The 24,929-nt window shown below is 47.9% G+C and overlaps 1 protein-coding gene across 2 annotated transcripts; it reads right to left on the bottom strand.

Moving 5' to 3' along the window:
* Positions 1-124: 124 nt before the first annotated feature.
* On the bottom strand, positions 125-23,220 carry KHDRBS1 (KH RNA binding domain containing, signal transduction associated 1). Of its 2 annotated transcripts, XR_012765733.1 has the most exons (11): positions 22,783-23,220; positions 15,818-15,945; positions 15,118-15,234; positions 13,928-14,074; positions 11,804-11,940; positions 10,688-10,910; positions 9,657-9,724; positions 9,239-9,297; positions 6,690-6,880; positions 4,063-4,124; positions 125-2,688 (listed from the first exon to the last, which is right to left on the bottom strand). XR_012765733.1 is itself a non-coding variant. In XM_075437792.1 (9 exons), the coding sequence occupies exons 1-9, from the start codon at positions 23,099-23,101 to the stop codon at positions 6,783-6,785; spliced, it is 1,296 nt and encodes a 431-aa protein (XP_075293907.1). In that variant the 5' UTR covers positions 23,102-23,220; the 3' UTR covers positions 4,616-6,782. The 2 variants fall into 2 exon arrangements, 1 of the variants encoding a protein (XP_075293907.1); XM_075437792.1 differs by lacking the exons at positions 125-2,688; positions 4,063-4,124 and having other exon boundaries at positions 4,616-6,880.
* Between the last annotated feature and the right edge of the window lie 1,709 nt (positions 23,221-24,929).

Raw genomic sequence — 24,929 nt, 5'->3', positions numbered from 1 at the left:
CACCGGAGCCCTCGGGGTGTTTCGGGGCACGGCCCGGACCCCATCGCTGCCCCCCCCCCCCCCCCCCCCCCCCCCCCCAATCACACCCTCCCAGTCCTCCCACCAGCGGCACCGGGACGAGAAACGGGAGAACAAAGCGCACGCCTTGGGCAGCCAAACCCGACACCGCCGCGTCCGGCCTTTATTTGGGGGACCGAGGGACCCCGGGACCACAGCCCCAGCGCGCGGGGCAGCTCGGCCCTCTCCTCTGCCAGTTGTTTTCATGCCGTGGTTCACCTTGACCGGTTCTCCACCAGCTTTACCCGCTTGCAAGCGTTTTTCGTCGGACGTGTCAGCGCGGAGGGAGCGTCGCGCCATGGCCGAGCCGTCTCTGAAGTTACTGGACTTTGTCAGGGCCCATCTTCCATTCCTTACTGGTTTTGAAACCTCCACCGCGCAGAGGCATTGCAAAGCAGGAGCATCCAGACAGCCGCGGTTCTAACAGTCCTCCAGAATGACTCCCAAGGGAAGAGGCAGGACGTCGGGCGGAGAACAGGCTTGCGTCTGCAAACATGGCCTCCGAGCCTTTGGTTCTGTCTGGTTCCAAAGCCAGCAGCAGAAGGAACAGCTTCCTTGGAAAACACTTTATATTTCAGTACTCCAACACGTAACTGCTGCTCTCCAGCTTTTGAGGCAGCCGAGTGAGGCTCTGGCATCCTCCACCACTCGCTGAGAGCTGGCGGGTTCCTATTTCCCAGCCACAGCAAAGCGAACGGCATCGTAACCGGGTTCCTCGATCAGAGCTGAAATCAGCTCGCTGGAGATTCATCCCGCTTTGCAAAATGAGCACGGAAACAAACATTTCTATTAAAACATATGGTAGCAATGGAAAGGCTCAACTGAGCAGTAACAGCAAAGGTTTCTGCTCCGTGCTCGCAGGAACTGAGCTTCTGGAGTAGAAAAAGAGGAATAACGTCTACATTGGAGATGGGAGTTCCCATGGGCCCCGACCAGCCTGCAGAAATTCCTCCCCCTCAAAGCCTACAAACGGGGCGCGTGTCCAACATCTCATCCAAGATGTTATAGGTTGATCAATTAAAGAAGAATCTCCCTAAGCCCTGCCTTCCTCCCCAAAAGCACCATATGGACTCATTCCTCGCAGCCGAGAGCCGAGCCGCGGTTGCAGCACCGCCTGTTCTCCTCCGTGTCTCCCAGGAGAGGCCACAGCCGCTCACTCCTCCTCCTCCTCCTCCTGGCCGTCCCGCGGGTCTGCTGCAGGCTGCGGGAATCGCCCTTGGCCCAAGCGTTCTGCAGGAGAGCAGCGGCGTGGGGCGAGGAAGGGGAGACGCGCACATTTAAATTGTTTTCCTTGGCTCTGTTTGCGACGGACGCTCTCGTACAAATTTAAAAACTCATTCTGTACAAAAAGAATCCTCTGCTTTAAGAGCCAAACAGGGAACCCAGCTGTGCTCTCAAACCCCACTTACCAAATACAAATTTTACAGAGGGCCGTATCAAGGTAATGTCTTCGCCTTACCGAAAGCATAGTGTTTTAAGTTAAACATAAAAATCCCGTAGGTAAGTGATAAAATAAAGCTTATAACCATTTGCTTTATTTAATAATCCCAACAGCAACTTGGAACCAGGGGTAAGGAGTGGGCAGGCTATGAGTGTCTCCTTCCAGGAAGAGCTGCTGGGGACATCTCTGCAGTCCCACTGGGAGCAGTTTTCCTGCTCATGCTCAAGCTTTTCCTTTCTCAAGCTCCGCTGCACATTCCTGTTGCTGTCCAGGATCCTGGCTATGAACCACGATGCATGGTGAGACCTCACCGAGGACATGTAAGGTCCAGGTTTATACCAGCTCCAAGCAAGGCCAGCCCCAGTATTTATGCAAAGGGCTGGACTAGAGGCAGAAGAAGCTGCGGCCACCCCGAGCAAGGGACCGAGAAGATGGAACTGCTGAGGCATGGAGCGCTCTGCAGCAGGAGGATGTTGCTAGAGCCAAGCTTCTCTTGAAAAGAACAGTATTGTTGGGAAACGCTTCCGCAGAGGAGACGTGGCTGCTGCTGTACATCTCACTGTACAGCACCAAGCACAACGGGGGCCTTTATCTTGTTTATGGTCTTTACCAAAATCCTACAAATAATGAGATGTGGATTAGCCCTTTGGGGAAATTGGGAGATGAAAGATCACTGGCACCTGCTCGCTCACAGCCAGCAGAACACTAACTCTGGTGGCTACACGTCAGGAGAAAAGGGAAGGTTATTTAGGTGACTCAGACTTCAGCACTCAAAGGAATCTCTGTCCCTCACAAATTTCAGCGCGTCCTGTATCACCCCCGGAACGTCTGCCTAATTAGAGCATCTTTGAGAGACACATCTGATGCTGATGGCTATTTTGGGATCTCCAATCAGCTTTTGCATACTCGAGACTAAAATCTGAATGTAGTAATGCTATGAGAGGGAGGAAGATGCTTGATGCAGGGCATGTTTTCAAAATACTTTTAGCATATACAGTTATTTCAATATATTAAGATTTACATTCCTCCATAACACTAAAATCTTTCACATAAACATGCAACGAATGCAATGCACAAGCAAGCTGTATTACTCCAAAGGCAGTTTCACAAGATCCACTTCTACTGGTAAAAAACTGCATCATAATAGATGATCTCTATCAAATCTTTTCCACTTGATATAAAAGCTGTGCCTATTAAGAAAGAAATGGGAGAGATTGGTACAACACCATATAAACTGATGCTCCAATTACATTGTAAATGAAGATGCATTCGATAAACAGGCCACAAATCCAGACAAGTTATGATTTCCCCTAGCAGAAAACTACAGATCCAAGTTAAACTCAAAGAATTGAGGGTGATCTCACTCTGTTGCAGCATTTCCACATATCACCACTTTCTTGTTCCTAACACTCCTAAGAAAAGCTCGTCTGGTAGCTTTACAACTCCATATAAAATAAGACTTCTGTCCTTCTACGTCCTATGCCCCGGGCTCTTCATGGTTGCCTTTTGAAGCCATTAGACTTCAGCATTGCACAGGTTTATTTCTTTGTTCTTTTATTTATGCAGCTCAGACTTCCAGTGATCTTGAGATTTGAGAGAAAGCGATTAGCTGTCCCCACAGGAAACGCTTATGGCTGCTGGGGCCTGGGGGCAGATGTGTCCTTGCTGTACAAGCAGGTCACGCCACTGGTGTGTGACAACATCCCCAACCAAGGTACTGCTCGGTTTGCACCCATTTATGTGCTTTTGTTAAGGTATTTACTGGAGAACAAGCAAGGGGGGGGGGGGGGGCAGAGCAGCCGCCAGAGGGAGCCCAGACCCTGCAGGTGCTGACCGGCTCCAGCACCCAAAGGTGCGGGGGGTCCGTGACCCCAGGGGTGCCAGGGCTCCATGACCCCATGGGTTCCAGGGCTCTGGCTGTTCGCTCACTGGCAGCAGGCAGGCAGCCCACGGGGCTCCCAGCCAGGCTGGCAGGATCACAGATCGAGCATCTCTGGCAACGATGCCAGACAACAAGCCACGGAAGAGAGAACAGGCAATGGCCAGATGACATTTCAGAGCCCATCGATGGGGGTGTGGAAGGGGTAGAACTAGCAAGGTCCAGCTGGGCAGCCCCTGGTCTAAAATCTGCAGTCTATAATTCTAATACATTATGGACTCTTAATGATGTTCCTTGGGCTGCTCTGTTTCTAGAGCATGGGGTAACAACTTCAACACTGCCTGGCTGCTGAGAGCTCTCTCATTAAGACCAGCATCTCAGCTGGGAACCAGCTCCAAGAGAGAGATCTCCTTACCACGTTTCCCTCTCCCCTCAAATCCACTTAAACCTCCTCCTCTCCATGGGATCTTGGTGGGAGAGCGCTACGCAGGTACATACCGAAGCCTCCTCCACACCATGACCTCTGCAAGAGTGTCAGTCATCTAACGGGCCTTTCGCAAGCGTAATTTATTTGTGGGTATATAAAGAATGGCTTCAATTTAGCAGCTCAGATGGTGCCGCCCCCCACCTCCCACACAGAACATGCTAGCAGCTTGCAAGGGGTTGCAAAAATAAACAAACTTACCCACTTCGTGTTGCCCCTGCTCGTCTTCACCCAAGTGATTCATCGCGACGTACTCTTGACTCCTGCAAATTGAAGACATTTGTGAGCCTCCTTAATGCGAGCACAAGCCAAAAGAAAAAGACTCCTGCATGCAATTACACAGGAAGGAAAACATGCAACTTAAGCTGAGCTTTGAACATTTCGCAGTAAATATCAATACTGGGGTCTAAAAAGGGCCATCATTTTACACTTTTAAATAACTGAGCAGAATTTTGTTTTGGCAGTAGCAGGACTATCTATATTCGTTGTCATTTTACATCTTTTGATATTTAAGCTTGCCGATTCCTTTTTGCCCACATTACATTACAGTGCATGTTCAAAGGGCACATTATTAAAGTTATTGCTAATTTATGCAGAAGCATGTGGGTTTTTTAAATGTTTATTTTAAACATTTTTTGCAAATTTTTACATTAAAATTAACATCTGAAGAATTGTTTCAATAAAGTTTATGCAAGTTGCCGTCACAGTTTATGTAAAAGAGAAATGTGCTATTAAAATCAGACATTTAGGTTACCTTTTGGGTTTTGCGATGCATGTTAGCTTTACACATCCTGATTCTCCTGCGATAATTTTCCTTTAAAAGGGGGGTATAGGGTGATCTTTTCATCAAGCAAGACATTATGCCCTGAAAGCTGACTCCAAACCATTGTTGAAAATTCAGTTATTTACACTTTAATAACAATCTACAAATACAACTTTTTGTTTTAAAGTATTCCCCTCAGTCATGCACTGCTACAAAGCAGTTTGGTTCCTAGAGCTCTATTTTTCACCCCCGAGCAGTTTAATTCTCTCCCCCTAGCATGCCAGATTCATCTAGCAGATGGGAAATACAAACCATTTGTCACGTCTCTCTAAGCAGCGGTTTACGTTAAGCTATTGGATTACATCGCTATACACAACCCCCCTCTCCGAAGGATATGAGGAGCAACTGCAGCACCCTGCTCCAACAGAGATACATTTTTAAGTGGCTTTCCACGTAAAGGCTGCCGTAAAGCGGGAAGGGCATCATCGTAGCCAAGGGGGCTCGGGGTGTTTACACAGAGCAGAAAGCAAGCTTCCTTCTCCTCCTGGTGGCAGCTAAGCCTTGGGTTTTTCAGCATTCATTTTGTCACGCTAGGTTTAAACCAGCCATTTCAGACTCAGTCTGGAGTCTGCAGCCTGGAACTCTCTGTGAGGCCACCTGAAATCTGAATCAGCAGTTCAGCAAACAACCAGCAAGACTTTCCAGCAGACTGAAGTCAGATTTCTGCCACAGTCCAGGATCAAACTGCTTTCAACAACTTCCAGGGGGGTGAAAAACAATTTTTCTTTTTTTTTTTTTTTAAATTAAGCTCTTTCAACGAGCTTGATAAACTTTTTTGTGCAAATTACAAAAAAACACCATTTTTTGAATGCCTCCATGTTTTAAAAAGACAATTAGCTTTAGCATTAATTTAAATTTATTTGAAAAAAAATAGCTATTTTATTGCTCAACAAAAAAATGACAATTCATCACATTTACTTTGATTAAAAAAGGACTAAACTTTATTGACAAACTGCGGCAGACATTTTGACAAGTTTTAGCTACCTATTTAGGCAGACTTACACATGTAGCACTTAATCTTCAAGAACAGAGTGGGAGGACAGTGTACAAATCCAATTAGGACTTTATCCTATGTACAAAGTGAAATTTTTCCTCATTTTTCCAGCTGCAGTGTCCCTTTTTATGCAAAGCTAGTGTTGAGATACACTTGAACAAGTCAATGGGATTGCTAATAGTGACAATTTGGTCAGTTTTAAACTTGCACTGTATTATCTGCCCCAAGCACTATAAAAATGAGAAGACTGTAATTTTACAGAGTTCAGACCTACTCACTTAATACTCTGTTTTCTAATATCAAAGGCTGGGCAATTACAGCCATCCTGTAATTTGTTTTTCCCTTAAAAGTTCTTCATATAGAACCAAACTAAGAACCCCCTTTACACTGGAAAATCTGCTTCCCAAGCATCTCTCAACACTGCATGTTCGGGGCTAGATTTCAAAACCCACATCAGAAAAGTCAATTTTACACACCTAATTTTTTGTCTTTTAAGTCAATTATCTTTAAAAACTGCTATTTAATTTGCTTGAGGATGCTTTGTATTAAAATTTAAACCAGCAATCTGCTTTTAAGGAAAGTTTGACATCTGACATTACTTTTAAACGGTGGCAGCTACTACCGTTACATTATGATTTTAATTCTTAAAAACAGCCCTGAATTTTGAAATGTAGCCTACTTTGGGATTCTGCAACTACAACTTTTATGGGTTCCTTAAAACCAAACTTAAAAGGTTAACAAAACCTTAATTTCATAACTGCTAAGCAAAGCATGTCACTTTTGAAACTAACATTTTTAACTCAACTTTTTTTTTTATTAAAAAAGGTACAGTTGTGTTTATCTAAACAACAAAGAAAGAAAAGCCATCTACACACTTTAAAAAAAAAAATTAAAAGTCGGTCCTCTAAATCTATTTAACTCATTTTAAAATACTACGTACAGAAGCCAGAATGCAGGGTGAGGATGGAGTGGGAGAAAAAGGGCCACGAAGAAAAACAGTTAGACAATTACTTGTCTGGTGTGGGTAAAGCAACGGGAATCCCGGGAGATACAAGAATCAGTAACAACTGTTTGCTCATAACTGATATTTTTCCCTCATGTTTTTTAATAACGTCCGTATGGGTGCTCTCTGTAGGCCCCCTTCACTGGCCTGGCCGGCGGGGCCTTCAGGGAGGGCCTGGTTCCGTTCCAGTCATCTTGCCCTGCGGAAGAGAGAGGGATACGTCAGGGATGGCGGCGTGCTGCGAGCCGAGGGGCACGGAGCGAGCGGCACGGAGGGAGCGCCGGTGCCGGACGGCCGGGCTCCCCTCCGGAGCGGAGGCGTTTGGGCATCTTCACAGCGGTTTCACCCCAGAACCGGTCTGCAAAATGCCCCCGCCGTTCGCCAAAACCTCTCGTTCGCAGCACATCTTCGACATGATGGGAAAAAGCCACTTTTGCAGCATCCCCCGGAAGCCTGCAGCTCTGGCAGCCCAGCTAAGCTCGGACTTGGACGAAGCCGGCACCTTTTAGGAGTAATTAACTTCATCAGAGCTGAAGCCAATCCACGGGGCAGCGCTGGCAGCCAGCCGCGGCGAAGGGCACAGCAGCCACGGCCCCTCGGGCTGGCGGCCAGCAGCATCCATAACCCCGGGGCTGCTACAGGTAGTGCTTCGCTCCTTCCCAGATGCCAGGCAAGGCTGCTCCGAGATAATTGTGCCACAATAATTAAGTCCCTACACTGCTCTAAGACGGCAGCACGTCTGACTGAACTTCCAGGCACCAGTCTGTTTCTGACTGTGACTTGCAGTTCCTTTCCCTCCGTGAATACAGGAAAATTTACAGCCGCAGCTCGCCCAGCATCTGCTCCCCTCTTCAGAGCAGACATCGTTTGCCAGCGCTGCACCAGTATTAATTGCTGATGGGACAAAGCACTCGACAAGACAGCCCAAACTCTTCTGCCACCTACAACCACCACCCAAGCAAATGAACTTTGCACCCCCATTGTCCCCCAGCTAACTTGAGCCCCAGATATCCAAGCTCAGCTTTCATCACGGCTCGTGCTTGCAGCATTCACACTCGCATGCCTGCCCTTCTCTCCAGGGTCACCAGTTTATGAGAGCAAGTGTCCGAAGCCCGGAAGACAGCCGAGCCTGCTCCTACCACCATCGAGCACGTTTCCCGTTCTCTCAAAACGGTCTCCAGCCTGGCTCAACAATTTATTTCTCTAATTCTGTTTTCATGAAAGCAGAGACCAAAGGAAATTACTGTGGATAAACAGATTAGCTGCGGCAACTTCATGCCAAGTACACAATCAGCATTTTGGCCTTCGTATCCCAGACACCACCACTGCTCTCCTACCAAGTAGGAGGCACAAAAGCCTCTTTGTGCTGCGTGACTAACGCAGGCAACAAACCAAGCCATTGAAGGCAGGAAAGACAGCCAGTTACTGACAGCAGCTGTCTGTTCAAATGCATCTTACACTGGAAAAGCATCCCTGGTTAGGCACCTGAATTTGAACTGCTGGAAACTTCAGCCCAGAGCAGGGAACACCCTGAGGCCGAGCAGGAGACAGCCACCTCTGCTTCCCTAATATCCACATGACATGTGCTACCGCACCGGGGATTCCCAGTTCCTGAGCGTCCCAGAAAGCCCCTCCAGCTGGTCATTACCCTCACTACCTGCACTCACTCACGCCTCCAGGCAACTGATGCTCTGCTAAAGTGACTGTTTCCAATACAGCCTATTTCCACACCATTAAGCAGCTCGCTGTATAGCTTTCGTAACTGTTTATAGTTCAGCTTGTTTACAGAGAGAGGAAAATGACTCTTACTCATTGCCACACGCGGATGCCATTCACAAGCTCCGATATCTGAACCAGCACTAAAAAAAAAGCAGTCACCCAATGCTTTACTGTCAGATATTAGACCTATTGTTTCCAGCAGCTGGTGATTTACACAGTTGTGATTAAATTGGTCTCCCACACCCCTCAGACTAGCGTAAATTGATAGCTTTACATAATTCAAATTAGCTAAACCTCATAGACTACCTGCAAGTCATATTGACCAAAACTGTTCCACCCAGTCAAAGGGCGGCCTTGATCTGACATTTAAACCCATTTTTCAAGCAAACGTAGAGTGCAGAATCAGTATCAGCTAGCGGGTTTTTGAGGATAAGGAAGCAGATGGAACCGTGCACTCATCCAAAGCAACAAAATATAATCCGTGAAAACCAGACTGCAGCAAAAGTAGCGCTGCGGGTGGAAATCCAGAGCTCTCGAAATATCCTAAAGCTACAAGGAAATTAAACGCTATTTCCATGGTTAAAAAATGGAATTTTAAAAGCATCACCTTTCAGACAATCAAGCTAGTTAAGAATCTGAAAACCACAGAACGCCTTCAGTTGTTCAGACCCGGATAATCTGTAGCATATAAATATTCTACCATGAAAACTACTTGAGGCTCTCCTCAGTAAGTTGCTCAGAGCGTTGAGTGGCACTGGAAAACAGCTGGTGGACCACAAGCAGTTCCCAACTACGCACAGCCCCATCCCTGTCAAGAGAACAGTATTTCCAGACATACCATAAGCTTCATAGGTTTCCTGTGCCTCCCCGTGTCCATAATCATAATATTCTGTGTCCCTGGAAGAGTAATTATGTTGGTTACACACAGTGCTGAAACCGTATTCCTAAACTGACACAACTTGCACAAACACTTGGAAAGCAAAGCTGCCCAGTACTGCTCATGGCTGCGGCATGTCTGATCACTGCTTTTACAGAACTGTCAGGGACGCTGGGACACTCCCAAGAGTTATTTCCCAGGCACTCCTGGATTCCAGCAGAACAGGGCACTTTCCCTACAGCTCAAACTCAGAAATCGGTGTTTCCATTCCCTTAAAAACAGAAAGAAAACAAAAAAAGCCACCACAACAAACAGAGAAAGAAAAAAAAAAGATCATGCATCATTTTCTCCGCAACAAATAAGAGACAAGCAAACTTACCCTTGGCCCTGGCTGTAGTAGCCTTCATACCCCTCATAGCTCTGGTCTGCATATGCATCATCATAGCCCTGAAATGGATGATGACATAAACGGCGTTAACAGAAGGACCAGAGGTTAATTAACGCCTGACCAAGGGTAATGGTAAAACTGAGTTCAGGCTGCAGCAGCTTTCGGAGGAGTCTCTGAATCCTGGCCTGCCACAGGGATGGGGCTCAGTCGCAAGACACCGGGAGCAAAGATCTGCTTGTGTCCCGTGGCGTGGGAGGAGTGAACCATGCTAGTATTTACAACGCATTTGAAAGTCACTTACATGTCCAAAGCTGCAGTCTGACTGTGGTACAAATCCATGTGCCAGGTGGCCTGTAACTCTTAGCTAAACCACAGATTGACAGGTAGACAAAACCCAACCCATTAACTTACGATTGGTTTTTCAGTGGAAAAACTGCAAAGTTTTACTGAGAGGAGAAAGAGAATTTAGAAATGTAAATATTTGTGATGATTTCCCAAAATGCTGTTGTGCATCAAAACCAGTTGTTCTGTTTTACCTTTAGAATACCAAGAGCACAGACGCTAAGATAAGCTTGGCAAAAGGGTGGTGCTTGGTTATACGCCTTGAAACATCACCATGTTCATTCACATATTTTAAGGGTCTTAGGGACAGTAAGAAACCTTTGGAGTTCTCTGCTTAAAGAATACTCTTGCAAAAGAGAACGTGATGCAAACCACATCAATCTCTGTGATGTAGTTTTTCCACCATGCACTGATAATTATGCCAAACTTCAGCCTTGGGGGCATGCCCCAGTTTTATAAAAACCACCCCTCATCTTGCATTTAGGACACTAGCAGTTCCCTCCTCCAACGCCTAAGCAGGCAGAGCAGGTCATGCAGCACCACGCCAGTGTTTGCACTGGCAGTGACTTCTCCAGAGCAATCTCACTGCTGTTAGCCCTTATTTCAGTGATGTTGAGTGTCTAACGCGTGGTCAGCTGGCTGGAATAAAAAAAAAACCCCAAAGATGGATAGTTTCTTACATATTCCTCATAGGTTTCTGGTGCGGGAGGAGGAGGAAGCGGTATTCTCTGGATGCCGGCTGCTCGTGCCCTGGGTGCCGGAGCACCCCGCACTGCCGGGGGAGGAGGCACCCCGCGGGACACGGCAGCTCCCCGGGCAATGGCCCCCCGAACCGGGGCTCCTCGCACAAGGGCCCCCCGAGGAGGAGGAGGAGGAGGAGGAGGAGGACCAACACCACGCCCCCTGGAAAGGAAATAAAAGGGATTGTGAACAGCTATTGCTGTGCTGCCCGTGTGCTGAACACCGAGGGCACTGCACACGCTTCTTACACCTGCTTTAAAACACAGTAGCTTGATAAATAAATACAGTCACCATTAACTAAGCCATGAATTCTTTATCGAGAATGAAAGCACAAGAATTGTTAGCATTACTGTATTGCAAGATCTACAAAAAACTCTTCTGACATGAGAACTCTACTGCATCAGATATTGTACAGATGACAAAATAAATATGATAAAGAACATCGACCAAGTAATTTCTCAGAGTTTGTTTAAAAGAACCCTCTATCACTAACCTGTAACGACTGCCAGACCTCCAGGACTGTAAAGATCGATGATGAGATGAGCAGGGACACTTCTGGGCTAAATACTCAGAAGCGAAGACTCTCCCCTCATGAAATAGGTAGTGAAGCAAGAACTATAGTGAGAGTTTTATCGCCAATTTATCCCAGTGCCTTGACAGCAATGACAGAATAATGCCATCCTATAACTTCCAAAGGAAGGTCAGTTTAAACTGAAAATGCCTATTCTGCTGAAGGCTATAGAAGCAAACATGACACATCTATCTACACATGATTTCGTAGGCCAATCTTTGAAGGTTACTTTATGGAGCTACTGATTTCACACATCAAAAATAATACAGAAGACATCCATTGTGCTAGATTACATCTCAAAACATAAAAAACCATTTGATGTCCGCTTGCCAAAAGCATTGCAACACAAGGCTAGAAAGCCTTGGCCAAAAGCCAAGGTCAAGGCCAACAGCTGATGCGCAAGAACAAGTAGCCTAACCTCATCTGGCAGGACAACTCTGAGCCAGATGCAGCATTTCCAGGTCTGTGTTTTCGGGAAAGATACCTTGGAACAGGTGGAGGCGGTGGCGGAGCTGCTCCCCTTCCCCGCACAGGGACTCCTCGGCCACGAGTTGGCTCTGGTACGCCGTTCAGATAGGAGAGCTCCAAGAATTGCTCCTGACAGATATCATCCATCATATCCTAAAGAGGGGAAAGAGTCAACTCCAAAGAACAGCTAACCAGCCAGTCTGTGTTCCAGGTTATCACAGGCTACCGTGCTGGAATAAAAATAACCCGACAGTCCTAAATTAAAACCTGCTGGGTAGTTTTACTGGGATTTGCTCAGCAGGTAGCAGTGCACAACTGCCAGCTTTCTCCAAACGGGCCAAGGGCACACCAGCTGCGTGACTGGGAGCTGCAATGAGCACCACAGCGGGTCCCAGGGAAGGGGACCTCGCTCACAGGGGTTCTGGAGGCACCTGGTGATGTCTGGCATCCCAGGGACGTCAGCAAGATTTATCTGCAAATGTTGGAGAGTTCAGAGGTGAAGTCAGGCAAGACATATCTCACCTCAAGCACCTTACAGCTCCCACTTAAAGGCAAGCGGCTGGCAGTGAGCCCACATAACATCAAACACTGCTGTGCTCCCAACACACTGAAGGAACAGGATAGGATGCAGCCTGATGAAGAGTGAACACCCATTTACAAATCCAGGCTGTCTTTTCAAATTTTTAGGAACACAGTATGTGTCTGGCTCCAGGCACTTTTATCACCTCAGAGCATCCAGTTCCAGGAATTAGCAGATCTCTGGTGACCCCGCAGAAGTCATCGCACACCCCTCTCCTCCCCACACACAGGCAGTCTGGGCCTCGCACCAAGGATCTTCACGATGCCATGGCAACACCACAAAGCAAGGAGCCTCCTACCAGATGTGTCTTCACAGCACTGCTGGCTTCCATAGTGACTTCTCCGTCAGTTTTCACAAGTTTAACACATTTTTTAAAGGCAGTGATAGATAAGACACTTTAAATAGCAAGGCTGCATGCTTGCTTTAGCGAAAGGAGGTTTTGTACATCCCAGGGACTCCCTGAAGATGACCTCTTTCCTTCAAAGACGCTTCACCTCACCACCTCTCCTTTTCTCTCCGTCAGACTCACAGAAATCACACAGTACCCATACACTCTTCCACAGTTCCCTACTACCCACCGCTCTCGGGTCCCACCTGCCCCTGGTATTTCAGGCAGAACATCTGAAGCAGAGCACGGTGCTGGGATGCATTCAGCTCTCTACCTGCCAGGTCTCTGAATTACAGGCTGAGCCACCCAGAAGCAGGGAGCACTGCATGCTTCTTTCCCATTTTGTTTTCCCTAATTTAGCAAGCAACACTACTGTCTTAATAACATGTGAAAGACTCCTGCAAGTTCTTCAGCTCTTGGAGGCAATACTCTAGCATTGTTGTGTTACGCACTGACACAAAACTGCCATAAGGCTGACCATAGAGGTCTTCCAAGGTTCACCAGTAAAAGACATCCACAAACAGATAATGAGAGTCATCTGTGTAAATGCCTGGTTAGCAAAAAGAGGTTCCTTTGCATCACGTGCATTTAAAGCAGTAGAAATACTGATTTAACAGATGTGTCTCAGAAACTAGCTGCAACACTGATTACTCCTGCCGAGCTGCCTGGGCAGTCACCCTCCTAATCCTCACACCACCCCTTTAGAGCAAACCTCTCCGTGCTCACTGTTTCTGATCTGACCAATGGAGCTTTCTACTTGGATTTCTATGCTACAGTTCCAACTCAGCGGAACCCATCCAAGACATCTATGCCAGTCAGGGCTGAAGTTATTCTCCTGCTAAAACCAACACATGGAGCTAGATAAGCTACCCACCCACTCACCCCAGCGTCCACAGCTAGTACTGGGAGAGAAACACCTACTCCAAGTGTTCTATACATTTGCCCTCTAAGTGTATGTCTTTCTAATTATGGTTCAGGGAATAATACATGCCCTCACGCAAGATTAATGGGGTCATCTTAAGCTGCCACAGACACACTTAACGGTCCAGGCTTCCTCAGCTACACCATTCCTGTAGCATGAGCCTTACACTGTGCAAATCTTACCCAAACTTACAGCCAGATTCACAACCCATCTACCTCCTTCAGTAAGAAAAGAGCATCAGTACACATACTGGAACAAGGAACTTCTTGACTTCTTCCATGGCATGAGCCATCAGAGCATACGCTTCACAAGGGGGTCCAAAAACTTCAATGAAGACATGCAAATCCATATTTAGATGGGCGTATTTAGGATCACCCCCTTTACGCAGTTCTTCCTCCTGAAATAAAGCAGATTAGAGATTCCTAAAACTAAATAAGATGTAGAGAAGCTAATTTTCTTTTATCTGTTTTTCTACACCTTAAAAGGAAATGTCTGTAAAAGCATTTTGGCCATGCCTGGACACAGATCGTAACAACATACACAAGAGCATATAGTTTTATAAAAAGCCACATGCAGTCTACAATTTCCAGCTTTTTATAGCTGCCTTTTCGGGTGACTATGGTATTTTAGCTAACGCACTGATGCCAGCCACCTTTTTTTCCACAAGACTAAGCATATGCCAGCAGCGTTCTTCCTCTTCTACACCACCTTTCTGCCTGAGGTGCTCTTTACCACTCAGTGAAGTCTTATACCTCGAACAAGCTTGCTCTTCAACTCTGCTCTTAGATACCTGTGTTACTCAGATGGCTTTAAGAAGCTACAAATAAGCTAGAAGCATATAAAAGTTTTCCATGCTGCTAAAGTAAAAAGCCAAGTCCACAGCTGTGTGGACTGTTAGCGCAGTTTTGGGAGTAAGCAGGAAGAAAAGAAATTATTTTCATTTCTTCTGCTCAAAAAAACCTTCCAGCACTTTGCGATTCACTAAAGATTACCAGGAACATACTGCTCCAACATCTTCAGTGAACCATGAGAATCTAAGGATTTCAGAGGGAACAGCTGGAAAAAGGATATAGGTTTTGTTTGTTTCTGCAGGGGAAACATATTCCTTTAGCAAATGACTTTTCACAGAGTAGCTGGAATTAATTCTTATTTTATAAACTTTGTACTTCACCTTTCATATAAACTATCTTTGCACCCAATGGTACATGATCTCAAAAGATGGCTGGTCCCCAGGTCACGCTCAGAAAGAAACCACGCATCACACTTCCGCCCCAATCAACATCGTTCCCAACCTCCACAGAACAATTTAGGAACAGTGACTTCCTACTGCCTTTGCTTTTGAATTTTAATGATTTCATCTTTTCTAAAACGCCTTGAGAACCAGTACTTCTCACAGCAACCTGGAATATGTATGTATGTTTTCACGGGTGATTCCTTTACCTTCGCTTTATCTCGCATTGAACCCTTCCCAAGCACAGATATCTTAGCACCAGTTTCTTCCTGAAGTCTCTTGATGGTGTTGCCTTGAGGTCCCAAAATCTTTCCAACAAAGTTGAACTGTAAATGCAAAGAAACAAAACAAAACAAAAATTAGCTCTAGAGCTCAGTAGCCTTAACAAAAGCTTTTCTTAATATTATGCTGGCTGACAGAAAAATTAGCCACTCCATTTTCTCTTCACCTCACCGAAAAATACAGACCAAAAAAACGCACAGGAAAATTTAAGTTCCAGAACATTCTTTTAATGAAAAAAATGCTCCACCAGAAAATCAAGCTAAATTAACTCACGTAAAGTATTTAATTCTAACATCTACTCTCCAGTAGTTTTACAGGCAGCAAGTCTTAAGAGTTAAATGAGTTCTTAACTGTAAAACACAAAGCTCTACATACAAAAGTGTCTATTCTACTAATAAAAGATCACAACTATGCACCACCATTTAGCTTTATGCCAAGACATTCTAAAAATGTAATATATTAGAAATAAGATCCTGCAAGCTTGCACAGGAAAAATTCCATAGCGGTAGTGGAACACTGGCATAACTCCTGATGACACTGACAGCTACTATCTCTAAAAGTCAGCCATGAAACCCACCGAAAATAAGCAAATCACAGAGATTCAGTAAGCTATTTTCTGGCCCTCACCTTGGGGTACTGTTTGACAGGTATCAGAACTCGTTCTTTCAGTTTCATATTCTTGTGGGAAAATAAATCCAGGTAGTTCTCTTCCTCATCCTTCTTTGTTGTTTCACCCTTCTGAATTTTTTCAATTTCTAAACAAGATAAAAATAGGGCTGCTTATATTCCTCACACAAGCATCATTTTAGAGTTGGAATTACGACAGGACATACCACCCTCATTCTCTGTGAACGTATGAACACTTACAATCGTATTAACGGAATCTGGATAGACAGGCCACCTCTTTAGTGCTAGCCCAGCTTGCCTCTTCCTCCCTTCACATCTCGGGATTCCAGAAGGCCAAAAATGAGATAATGAGCAAAAATAAGAAAGAACAGCAGAGAATGCCTTACAAATAACTGCAACAGATAAGAGCAGGAAACTGTAAGCACAGTTCTGCGTATCACTTCTGCTGTGCTTTCCTCTCTCAGTCCCCACACTCATGCCTCCACCGTGAACACAGTACGCACATGTAGGCTCCCAAACCTACAAGGAAACCAACCCCAGCTATGCTAACCGTATACACTTGCCACAACCCAGCAGCCATTGGCCAATCAGGCAAGTTTTTATCATTCAAGCCAATGTACTATTTTAAATCTGTAATTTAAATAGTGGTGTCAACGCATACTGACACTAGGAATTTCAGTTAAGCTGAAAACATTTCTAATAAACTGAAGGCCAAACAAGTGACACACTAAAGCGTGGTCTGGCTTATGAAATTCTTATAAGCTTCATTTCATTAACTGAATGCACCTTTATCACACAAGCAATTCATAACTCGGTTTTTAAACTGTAAGCCTCAGGCATATAGCCGTAAAAGTGAGTGTCAGAAGCCCTTCACATGACTCAGGCAACGCAACTACAAATTTTTGTCTCTCCAAAAAGTATTCTGATTTTTAATTGTATATTGTGAATGATAGAGTCTTGGAAAAATACTGAGGTGCCCTGACTGAACTGAAGGCATGCTGCAGCCCGAGGGGGATCTGGAACAAAGTCCAAATAACCTTCTGGAAGTAGGTCGTTAAGGTAGGCCAATTAGGAACTAGTACAGAAACTTTCTCAAATCTGGCTAGAAACTAAACTTGTGCTGAGAGATGGCAGGAGACAGTCACCTCATAAAAGACGACCCAAACAGAGAAGGCTGAAGATCAGCATCAAGGCAGGCACTTCTAGCACAGTTCTTACAGTCATTAATGCACTTTCCCTTGCACAAGACAAACACCCAACATTTTTCAAAAGAACGTAGCCCATCGCTGACTGGCTTTTCTTTTCCAGAGCTGTCCCGTCATGTACAATTTTTATTTAATAATGGCCAACAACTAGACACGTTTCCCCAAATTTGGAGCAAATCCATTACTAACAATCCCACATTATTGATGAACTGGTTTGCACTCTTTGGTCCAACAACACAAAAAATTGGTCACACCATGCATAGCCATCACAAATTATTATTTACAGATGGTTATCAGGGGAGGAGCATGACCCTTCCTTAAAAGTTAAATTGTGCCATTTCATCAGCAAACCCAAGAACTATAAATACCTCTTCTGAGCCAAAAGTGCTCTAAATACAACTTCTCACATCTCAGGGGAAAGAGACACTTTCACAGGATTGATTATACACATAACCGAATTAAAGCTGCAAGACAAAACTGAAACTGAAGACTGCTTAGTCATTACCAGATTTAAAGAAGAGAGCTGCAGTATCTTGTGTCTCCTCCGACTTCTCTCCATGTCAGAAACTATATGCTTTAGACTAAATGTTCATGTTTACAGTGTTGGAAGATCGGTGTATCAGATACTCAGCATATTATCCACCTAGTAATATTTTCATTTCATCCAAACAGAAATAGAACAACGGGTTACCATCGTCCTTCTGACTGACTGGACAGGCAACCACAGCCTCCCAGGCTGAGAACCACGACTGGTGTCTTTCCAATGGTGCAGACCACCATGAAGCCAAGCAACTAGATGTGCAATAAAAAACACACAAAAAAAGAAAAAACCTTAAAAAAACATGATCCAGTGATCAATATTTTATCTTTTCAGTTATAGACACAGTCATATAAACTGGTTTTTAGTTCAGAGACCTAAACATAGAACTTGGAGATTGTGTTGCATAATTATGAAAAAAAAGGTCTAAATTTTGTATTTCTACTTGCAACAGCACCTTGGCTCCCTTACAAAACTGTTACCATGGCTCCTTAGTTTAAAAAAATTACCGGATCTAATTGCTTTGAAAAAGATAGCTTGATCTTTGCTTTAAAAAGAAATTATTTTCTGAAGGCACTATGCAAAAGTAAAAAAAACCCCAGAAGTTCAAGCACTGTCAAATTTATAAAATAAGCAACAGAACCGCCCGTCTTGGTTGGTTTTACGTAGCTTTTTTAATTTTAGCTCTAAGAACAGATCAGAGACTCGAGAGTTGGAAACTAAAGATTGCACTGGTGGCCTTATCCCTGGTTAGGCATAGCTTTAGACCCTATAATACAATGCGATTACTTCTGAAATATTTTGGTTCTCCAAAAAAAAGTAAGTGAATTTCTGAAAATGCATTCTGCATATTATCAAGAAGGGTTTTCTACACAAGAATAAAAGCACCCTAAAACTTCCTTGATGTAAATTAAGCTACCCAGAGGCATCTTCTACCTTGTCAACACACAACGCAGTCAGATGTCAGCCTCCACAGAACAGTGAATCCCAGCTCACTTCAAGCACCCAGCAACACCCATTCTGCCTCCTGCAACAGCAGCAACGACATCTCGGAATCGCTCTGTGAGGGCAATAAATAATTACCCATTCGCTAAAAAAGCATCAGATCCACCATTACCAAGTCTTCACCTGAGAAGAAAAAACCCTGCCCCAGCAGAAAAACCCGAAGTTCTCCAGCTTCTGCAGTCCAGGTCAGCGCGGGTGACCTAGCAGTCCCCTTCACACCGTCAGAACAAACTCCACGTCTGGAAATCGGTGCGAAGGAGCACCAAAACCATGCCACTCGTGACGTGTCCTGCTGCTCCGGATTCCAGCGTTATCTGTATGCATTCTGGCATATTAGCTATGCAACATGAAGCAGTACTGAACGACCTGATGAGTGGTAGCAGTTTGTCAGACCACTTACTGATACGAAGGAGAAGCGTACGTATACCTCGAGGGATTAAGCATGCCTCATTTCAGTGCTGATTTTTTAAAGCCGTGTCAGAGGTGCAGCAGAAGGTTACCTTCTTGCCACGGGGAATGTCAGCAGTCTGGCGGCATGTGTGGCAGTGGTTTCCCGGACTTCATGGGGGGCAGTGATTGCATTGTCTCAGAAGAAATCCTAAGGGGTAGGTAAAGGGGGTTGGTAACACCGCTGCTTCACAAGGAGGAGGCTAAGCAGCCACAGTGCTACTCCTGATCTAAGCCCAAACTCTTCCTTAATAAAAAAAACCCATATTAAACATTGCCCTGCAGCAGGCTTGTGCTCTGTAAGCAAAGACACATTCTGTTTATTCATAATACTGAGAATGTTATCTTAACAGCATGATAATACTGACCCCATGCCCCAAAAAAAAGCCCCAAACCCCAAAAGAGACTGGGGATGGGAGCCTCTGGAAGAAAGCAGAGCTCCCTCTCTCCCGTGCTATGGCTCCCCAGCTGCTCTGATTTCACAGGAGAGGAAGCAGGGACCTGTTCCTGGAGGGACTCTGCCAACAGTGGAAGCTGCCGAATTTGGCAAGCCTAACCCCGCCGCTTCCCTCCCGCTTTCTGCCAAGACAGATCCCCCCCACCCTCCAGTCCGTGTGCTGGGATCCGTACGCAGACAGCTCTGCTGAGAAGGGAGGAGGCTGCCACTAGCACAGGGAGAAGGGGCATGGGAACAAAAAGAAATGCTGCTCAAGCGTGAGGCAGGGAGGAGGAAGGCTGGAGGGGAGCTGTGAGAAATGGCACAGGTAGTAGAGGCTCCTGGGAGAGCAGTGGGAGGAGGCAGAGTCACAGCAGTGACAGGCAGGCGAGCATCAGCATCGAGGAACGCTGGCATGGCCCAGCAATACACACATCTAAAGATGCAACAGTGAAACGGTGTTAGCACATCACAGTCTGCGACACCTGGGCACAAGGTTTAGGTGGCAGTTGCAGCTCCTTTGGGGGCAGGGCACACACGTGGAAACACAGAAATTTAGATAATCTTCTCCATTTCAGGACAGCCTTAACTTCACGCTAAGCAAGCTTCAGGACGTTGCGTTGCTCTGGGTTACACACAGTTTCTCATCACCCCCGTGACCTCAGCCCATCTCCAACCCCGTTATTTGGTTCCTTGGCAAGTCACTCCAGCCAGGCCACCGCTGACTTCCCCATAGAGCCCTTTCTTCCCCTCCTAGGAAAACAGCAGCCTGGATGAATCTGGCACGAGAACCAGCACGGTCAGCAGGGGATTTTGCCGAGGAGTCCTCCAACACGTCAAGCTGCTCCCAGCTTCACTACGCACTGCTCTGACTCCAATCGCTTGATGCTCCCTCCCTTCACGGGTCTTGCATCTGACAGCCCACCCACCGCTCTGAACCCCCCCCAACCGCCACCGCCACCCCTCCTCACCGCTCCGCTGCTGAGGATGCAAAGGGCTGCGTTTAACATCAGGACCACCTAGATGCTAGCCATCTAGAGACCCACCAGTGGAATGACATTGCTCTGTTTGCAGCACAGGAAGCTGAGAGATCACCAAGCTCTTTTGGCTTGGGAGCTTCTCCACAAAATAAACATGGCTAAGATTACCACAAGAATTTGTAAAAACCCCTGTGCCTAGCTAACACGCTGGTGGATGCCTCGTGCCCTCCCAAAGCAGGCAAGCAGGGAGGAGTGAGCCTTTCAAAACACCAGCATCTCCTCCCGCCCTCCCCGCAGCAGACAGAGGGCATCAGTCAAAGCCAGGAGAAGGGGTTTTCTTGTTCCTGTGGAAGAGGAAGGTCCTGCAGACCCCGGATCACAGGAAACGTGGATCATATTCCAAGGTGCAAGAGATCCCAGTTTTCAGTTTCTGTTCAGGGTGCTGTGCAACAGAACCCCAAAATCCAGCCACTTTACTGCCTTTTCATCACACAGTGAATTGTTCGAGAATCAGTATTCCGTCACTGTGTTGCCCTTCATCGTGCTCCTAAATAATGCTAATTTTCTCTAGAAACACTAAGCAGCTTTAAAACCACACAAGTATTTCAGACTACTTTTACATACTATTTCTAAAGAAGAAGCCTTAGTTTCAACGCAGAATCCCTGCAGGGTTCCCTCCCAGAGCCAGGCAGGCAAAGCAGCTTCCACTCCTGAAAACAGGCTGCAATGGGAATACTGCTGACGTTCCATCATCAGTCATTTCTCTGTCTGGAAGTCATTTTGCTTAAGTTGCGCTGGCCGTATGCATTTCAATCTTTGGCCCAGACCTAAATTCCAACGTAAGCTTTACAGCAGCTTCTCCAACACGACACTCCCAAAGCGTGCCACGGCAGCAGAGGAATTCTGAGCAATCCAGATCAGTTTGGGGTCATCTGTGCAAAGAGGTTTAGTTGCCTAAAACCACCATTTTATTTCAGATTCTTTCTCATGAGCTGCCTGCCCAGACCATCCTCAATTTGGACTGCTAGTGAATGCTCCCAAAGGACAGCAATTTTCAAAATATCCAAAGCAGGCAGGAAGCATCTGGAGCTCTTCCAGTGATCAATTTTAAGTCTCGCAAAGCTGCAGTCTACTATCAGCAATTTTTAAATTTATGAAAAAAAACTCATAAATCATTGCTACACCGCTCAGTGAACGAAGCTTTACTAAGTGGACTGAGAATGTTGTTCTTTGTGTGGGAATTAGCAAACTCCTTAGGTTTCATTTTGCTGGAAGGCGTTATCACTGAGCTGTCAAGCATCAGCTGGCTGAAGGGTTTTACTAATGAAAAACATTAAATTGATGGCGAATCGGATTATAAAACTAATTTATTTAGATCAAGATGTCCGTGAGTGATGCCAAGTTACCCATGACGATACACCTCAGTTACTTGCACAATGGGAGACAGCAGTTCCTGAGAATTATTTCCTACATTAAAGGAGGAGCTAATAAAATCTCGAGCACTGCACCAACTATGGCAATACTATATGTTTAAAAGACCTTAAAAAAATCATTTAAAAGCAGAATGATAAGCACCAGAGCGCTAAGCACTCTGCTCATCTGCAGATTAAATCAGAGCATATCCTTGTGCCGCGTACCTCCCAGCTCTCTGCTACACGCACATAAAGCTGTAAGTGGTGTCAAATATTATGACTCGTTCCAATTTTTAAGCTGACTACAGCATCTCGAGGCAGCTGAATCTACTGACAGAGGCACGCAACGCGGGCGCAGCAGCTGCACCGGGGAGATACGGAGGAATCAGAGCCGGCAGGCGATTGGGCAGCGGTGACGGGGAAGGAGCAGGCTGGTCTGGGCACAGAACAAAGGCTGCCATTTCCACTCCCTGGGTGCGTTCGTCAGAGGCATGAAACGAGCTCTAATTCAGATTACCAGAGGGGGGAAAAACCCAACGAGATCACAAACCATGCCTCAGAGGGACTCAGGCAGACGCTACACGGAAACCCCCCAGGTTTTGCCGCTCGCTTGGCTCCCCTCTGTCCCCAGGGATGGAAAGGGCCGATCTGACCGCACACCGTCTTAGAAAGAAAACTCCTGGCTCTGCGTTCAATCCGGCCCAGGCCTTGGATTAAGCACGGGGCTGAACAGAGATTAAATACGAGAAACAGCTGATCGCCAGACCCCCCGGGGACGCACACGCCCCAGGCAGGGGAGCCAGCACGGGGCCGCCCCCCCCCTCCCCCGGCGGGCTCCCTCCGCCGCACAGGTTCTTCCCTAGGGGCTGCCTCCCCCCCGCCCGCCCCACCGAGCACGGGGGGGGTCCCGCCCTGCCCCGGCCCCCCGCTCCGCCCCGGTACCTGCTGTGAGGAGCTGCATGGCGTGCGTGAAGGACGGGTCCAGACTGTCCTTCTCGGCCATCAGCTCGGGCAGGTACTTGTTCTCGGGCTCCATCTTGACAGCGGCCCCGGGCAGCAGCGGGGTGGGGGCGGCGGCCTGAGAGGCCGAGGCGGCGGCCGTGGCGCTGGGCGGCAGAAGTGGCGGGGGCTGCGCCCCGGTGGCGGCCCCGCGGCCCCCCCCACCACGGGGAGGCCGCCGAGGCGGGGGAGCTCCTTGTCGGGCGCCTCCGGGGCCCGGCCCCCGGCCGAGGCGGGCGGAGGGGTCGTCGCGGCGCTGCATGTGGCTGGGGTGGGGGGGCGAGGGGAGGGGGAAACGGGCGGCGGCGGCGGCGGAGCGGAGCGGGGCGAGCTGCTCGGCCACAACCGTCCGCCGCGGCACCAGGGCCGGAAGTGAGGGGCCGGAAGGACCGCCCCCTGTCGTGTACACCCCCCCCCCCCCGTCAACCGGCTCCCGCGCGACCACCCGGCGCGCCTCTGCGCTTGCGCCGACTCCCCGCCTCGCTCCTCGCGGCCCGCCCCCCCCAGGACGCGCAGGCGCGCTCGGCCATCTGCCGGCTTCGACCCAGCCACTCTCCCCGGGCGCATGCGCGGTGCCGGGCCCGGGTGGGGAGGAAGGAATGCACGTGTGGGAGGGGCTACCACCCGCTCCCCTTCGACTGCGCACGCGCAGATCGACAGGCGCGACATTAGTCACAAGTGCTGAGAGAATTATCCCGCAGCGGACTCACGGCGCCTGCGTAGGAGCGGGGGGGGGGGGGGGGGGGGGTTGCGCATGCGCAGAGGCGGCCCGCGCCAGAACAAAGCGGCTGCCCCCGCGCATGCGCCGTCATCGTTTCCTCGAGGCGGCAGCTGTGAGGCGCGAAGCAGTGCCGGGCTGTGAGGGGGATCGGGCCGGGGTCCGGCCGGAGAGCGAGGGGTGCGGGGGAGCCGGCATCCGCAGGTATGGCGAGCCGGCGCGGCCTGCTGCCAGGGCTGAGCCCACGGCCCGCCCCTGCTCCCATGGCTGCCTCATGGTCCGGGGCCTTGGCAGGGCCTGTGAGGGAGCTGAGCCTTCCCCCTCCTGCCTTCGTGGCCCTGCCCTGCGGTCCGGGGCCTTGGCCGTGCCCGCTGGGGAGGCAAGCCCCAAGTGCACCAGTGCTTGTTGTGTTGGCCCCGTGCTGTGGTATGAGGCTTTGGGGACAACAATCAACTCCCATGTAGGAAGTGATGTTCCGCAGTGCTGAGGAGGGAAGAAAAAGGCCCTTATGGGCTGCAGTTACCAGAGGTTAAGGAACTCCAGTTAGAGGTGCTGGGGTGGAGCTAGTGGGGGAAGGCTTGTCTGCACAGTCTTGAAACCCAGCAAAGTGGCACTGAACAGTTTTTCAGTCAGGATGATTGCCCATGTGAAACCCCTTGTGTGCAGGGGTTTCTGCTACTGCGGTTTACGGAGGCAGCAGTTCTTTGGCATACAGGATACGTTTCAGGTGCTGCAGCTCCTTTTGTTAGTATCAAACACAGCCTTTTGCTAATAATTTGACAGTCATCGTATGAGAGCATGGGAAGGCAACAGCTTTTACGCTTTGTGAAATTACACATATACTTTAGCCTGTTAAGGAAGCATGTGATTCTTACTCGATCTCTCAATATCTCGTGACAGACCGCCATCTGTGCAGAGCTGAAGTCGATGTTCATGGACAGACGTAGCCTCCGGCACCATCAGGTAACCCAGCCTGACCCCTGTCCTGTCCCTCGTGCCTCCAGGGTGCCATTTCCAAGCAGCCCCCCTCAGCCTGTGCAAGCCTGTCACTCCGTGGTCGATGGCTGTGCCGTTCTGCTGCACAAAGCATCTCGCCTGGGTAAGGGAGCTCCTGCTGTTGACAGCTTCGGAGCTGTGTGGGTCCCTGATATGCGTGCCTGGCCTGCTCCTCCTCCATCAGTTCCCTCCTCATTCACCTATTGTCTCTTCTTCCTTCGCCCCCGTTGTGTATCTTGAGTGTCATTCTTGCCTATTTTCCATTGAGATTCTCTTTCCCTGCCTGCCATCCCTGTCTCATCCTTACTCACATCTGTGTCACTGGTAAATGCCATGGCACCTTCCCAGAGCTGGGATGAATTAACTCCGCTCCTGG

The sequence above is a fragment of the Opisthocomus hoazin genome, chromosome 17, assembly GCF_030867145.1.
Source record: "Opisthocomus hoazin isolate bOpiHoa1 chromosome 17, bOpiHoa1.hap1, whole genome shotgun sequence".
Lineage (NCBI taxonomy): Eukaryota > Metazoa > Chordata > Aves > Opisthocomiformes > Opisthocomidae > Opisthocomus > Opisthocomus hoazin.
Note: the sequence above shows the minus strand (reverse complement) of the source record. Positions and strands in the feature narration are given on the sequence as shown.